The 3289-nt window shown below is 37.5% G+C and overlaps 1 protein-coding gene across 2 annotated transcripts; it reads left to right on the top strand.

The window, feature by feature from the left end:
- On the top strand, positions 1-2286 carry LOC133745269 (protein LATERAL ORGAN BOUNDARIES-like). 2 transcript variants are annotated; one of them, XM_062173326.1, is made up of 2 exons: positions 1-191; positions 1162-2286. In XM_062173326.1, the coding sequence occupies exon 2, from the start codon at positions 1188-1190 to the stop codon at positions 1767-1769; it is 582 nt and encodes a 193-aa protein (XP_062029310.1). In that variant the 5' UTR covers positions 1-191; positions 1162-1187; the 3' UTR covers positions 1770-2286. The 2 variants fall into 2 exon arrangements, with proteins under 2 accessions (XP_062029310.1, XP_062029309.1); XM_062173325.1 differs by having other exon boundaries at positions 1159-2286.
- The last annotated feature ends 1003 nt before the right edge of the window (positions 2287-3289 follow it).

Genomic DNA, 3289 nt, shown 5'->3' with positions numbered 1-3289 from the left:
TCCTCTCACTCTTCGATCTCTTTCATCTTTTCTCCCTACAATTAGGGTTTCCTCTTGAATCTCTGTTGTCTTCCTTTCATTGGCTAATTTAAGGCTAGTGCATAACTCTTGGAAGAACAAATTTAAGAACAGCTGCTTACTAGCTCTTAAGTACTTGCAAGAGCTCCTCCACAGCTAGAGAAATAACCAAGGTATATATAATTTTCCTTGTCTAATATTCATTTCATTTCATCACAGAAACATAGATCCCAAACACAGGTAATTAAACAAACATGTGTAGCTTATCTTTCTATCTTCCTTTTTCTCTTTCCCTTCAATTTTTGTCGAAAGGGGGAAGCAAAAGGCTTAAAAGATCATATATACTAGATCGATCTCTTGGGTTTAGAGCTTGAACTGCTTTTTCATGTTATTGGACCTTTAACAGATTAAGATGTGTAAACTGTGGGTGAGTTGCACAAGTGAGATCCCAGCTTAACTGATTTGGAGATGATCGATCATATATAGTTATATTATTTCTATAATTGCTATCTTCTCATGCATTTTTCATGACTTCTTCTAACTAATTATTTGATGAGTGGGCGCGGTGGGTGAAAGAGAGAAATAGAAAGAGATTGGATAAAATTAAGACAAGACAAAATTGAAAACCAAAATTAAGGAAACATGCAAAAGACCAAATTAAGAGCGATCCGGCCACATGTAAGAACTATGTAAGTTATATCCTTTTCTCATTAGAAAATTGAGAGCAATAGTGAAGTTAAGCCAAAAAAATTTAGATTCAAGCGCTCATATGCATGGATTATGAATTATTGGGGGGTTTTGATGGGATGGAAATTGCAAAATCAGTGTTTCTCTTTTTTTGGATGAATCAGTGCTTGTAAATCAGTGTTTCTCTTCCTCCAAGAAATGAAATATGTTGAAATGAAAGAGGAGAAACTTCCAACAAATTCATGTTGCAATGTACACAGAAATATATATAGTTGCAGCATGATTATAAGGCTTTTGCTTAACCAAATGTTCACAGAAAAAAAAGAGAAACGAGAGAAAGATTTTTCAATTAAAGATATCATAGTTTATTCTTTAGGAAAAAAAAAAGTATATATGGCTTCTCTTACTTTGAGCTGAGGAAGTAACCATAACAAAAATCATTTGATCTTGTAGTAGTGAGCTTGTTTAGATAGCAGTGGATTATGGCTTCTTCATCTAGTTCCTCCTACAACTCACCTTGTGCCGCCTGCAAGTTCTTGAGGCGCAAATGCATGCCCGGCTGCATCTTCGCCCCTTACTTCCCACCGGAGGAGCCCCAAAAGTTCGCCAACGTCCACAAGATCTTCGGCGCCAGCAACGTCACCAAGCTCCTCAATGACCTTCTCCCCCACCAGCGGGAGGACGCCGTCAACTCCCTAGCCTATGAGGCCGAGGCACGCGTCAGGGACCCGGTCTACGGCTGCGTGGGAGCCATTTCCTTCCTCCAGAGACAGGTCCAGAGGCTCCAAAAGGAACTCGACACTGCCAATGCCGATCTCATCCGCTATGCATGCAATGAAATCATAGCGACCCCGGGGGTGAATCCGGTAGTTCAACAACAAATTGCTCCTCGGAGCAGGTCTATTGATCATCATCAGTTTTATCAGCAAGGCAGTGCTGCAATTCCTCCTCCTGCAGCTAATTTCCAGGTTCCTTATAATCTTCCATGGAATGTTGATCTTCAAAACCGTACTTCCGGAGATCACATAAATGAAGGAGGAGGATGTGGAGAGGGAACAATGTGATGATCGAGTTGAGATTTGAGGGATTTAAGGGACAGAGAGGCTCTCACATGCATTCACAATTCACAAAAGGTAAATAAGTAAACCCAAATTGAGTAGGGTTTCTCTATTAGTATGTGTTCAGTAAGTTGTACTCATCGTGTCTATAGCTAGCCTCACGTGTAGTACTAATACTACTCTTCTAGCCAGACGATGATCGCTTTCATAAGGCTCTTCATGGGTTCAGTGCCAAATAATTCTTCTCTAAACTCCAAAAATTTATAGGTATTTTATGTCACTGTATTACAGCATGGGATTTGGGACCTAAATAAGGCTTAGAGTGTGGCTACTAGATCTCTTATTCTCTAGTTAATTATATTAATTATTGCAACTCTGAAGGGCATGCGCATGCTGCTTATATGGGGTTGACATTCTCTGTCAGTGATTTGTTTATCTTGGAGAACAATTGAGGTTTTTGTTTAATTGTATGAAAATTAATTAATTGTTAATTTAATTAATTAATTGTTAATTTATTTGAGCATGATAATTAAAGAGGATTCTTGAGCCTAAGTATAGGCCTTACATATATGTTCGATCTCTTTTAACCCTATATATTCTCACTACACTATTATTTCTGCTTTAATTGTGTTGCTCAGTTGAGGACCACTTTACATGCATGTTCAATTTAACAAATAATTTGAGCTGATAGCTACCTGATTGTTGATAGCCTAGAGTTTTGATCTGATCACTATATATAAATTATCCTAGGTAATCATGCTCCTACGTCTATATATTCCATTATTTCATCACACAAGCTCTAGAGACTTTAAATCTACTGGTTTCAAGTTTGATATATTTTTTTATCTGGGAGAGACTTTTTTTTTTTTTTTTTTGACTTTGTCAAGGAGAACTCAAATGCTTCCTAGGCCCAAGATAAACTTCTTCAGTGCATGTGAAATGCTTCAACTGTGCATTGCAGCACAGTGCCTGGCCACTTTGACAGCTTCGAGATTCGAACTTAGGTTGGGGAGCACACCCAACTAGGCAATAACTACTAGGCCACTTGCAGTGGTTATCTGGGAGAGACTTAAAGTTCAAAATTCCCATAAAAATAATGAAACAAATCTATTTTGCACAGTATATATCCTTTTCAATCGGAAAATGTCATTCTCATTAATTGTCATCTTGCTTTTCTCTAATTTTTTTTTCCTAAATATTGAGAGTAACAATGGCCTTAATTTAATTCATCTTTTTTCAAAAATCCAAAACTTCGTTATGAGCAACTTATCCAAATGATATGATACAATATTGACACGCTAAAACTATTGGAAAATTGTAGGTAACAGAAGGAACAACAGTGTGTGTTTCAGCCTTTTGTGCTTGCATATTCTAACTCGTTTGAATTCTAGTGTTTACCTGTTACTTCATAGTGTGAATCTGTTGCTTTCACAATTCCTCCGTAGTGTGAATATGTGTTGCTTTCAAATTGGTATGGACCCTGTAATCTCTCGTGCTTTCAGTTTCAGAGTTGAGTTATTTTTCTT

This window comes from Rosa rugosa, chromosome 4 (genome assembly GCF_958449725.1).
Source record: "Rosa rugosa chromosome 4, drRosRugo1.1, whole genome shotgun sequence".
In the NCBI taxonomy this organism is placed as follows: Eukaryota; Viridiplantae; Streptophyta; class Magnoliopsida; order Rosales; family Rosaceae; genus Rosa; species Rosa rugosa.
This window is presented reverse-complemented; position numbering and strand designations above follow the sequence as displayed.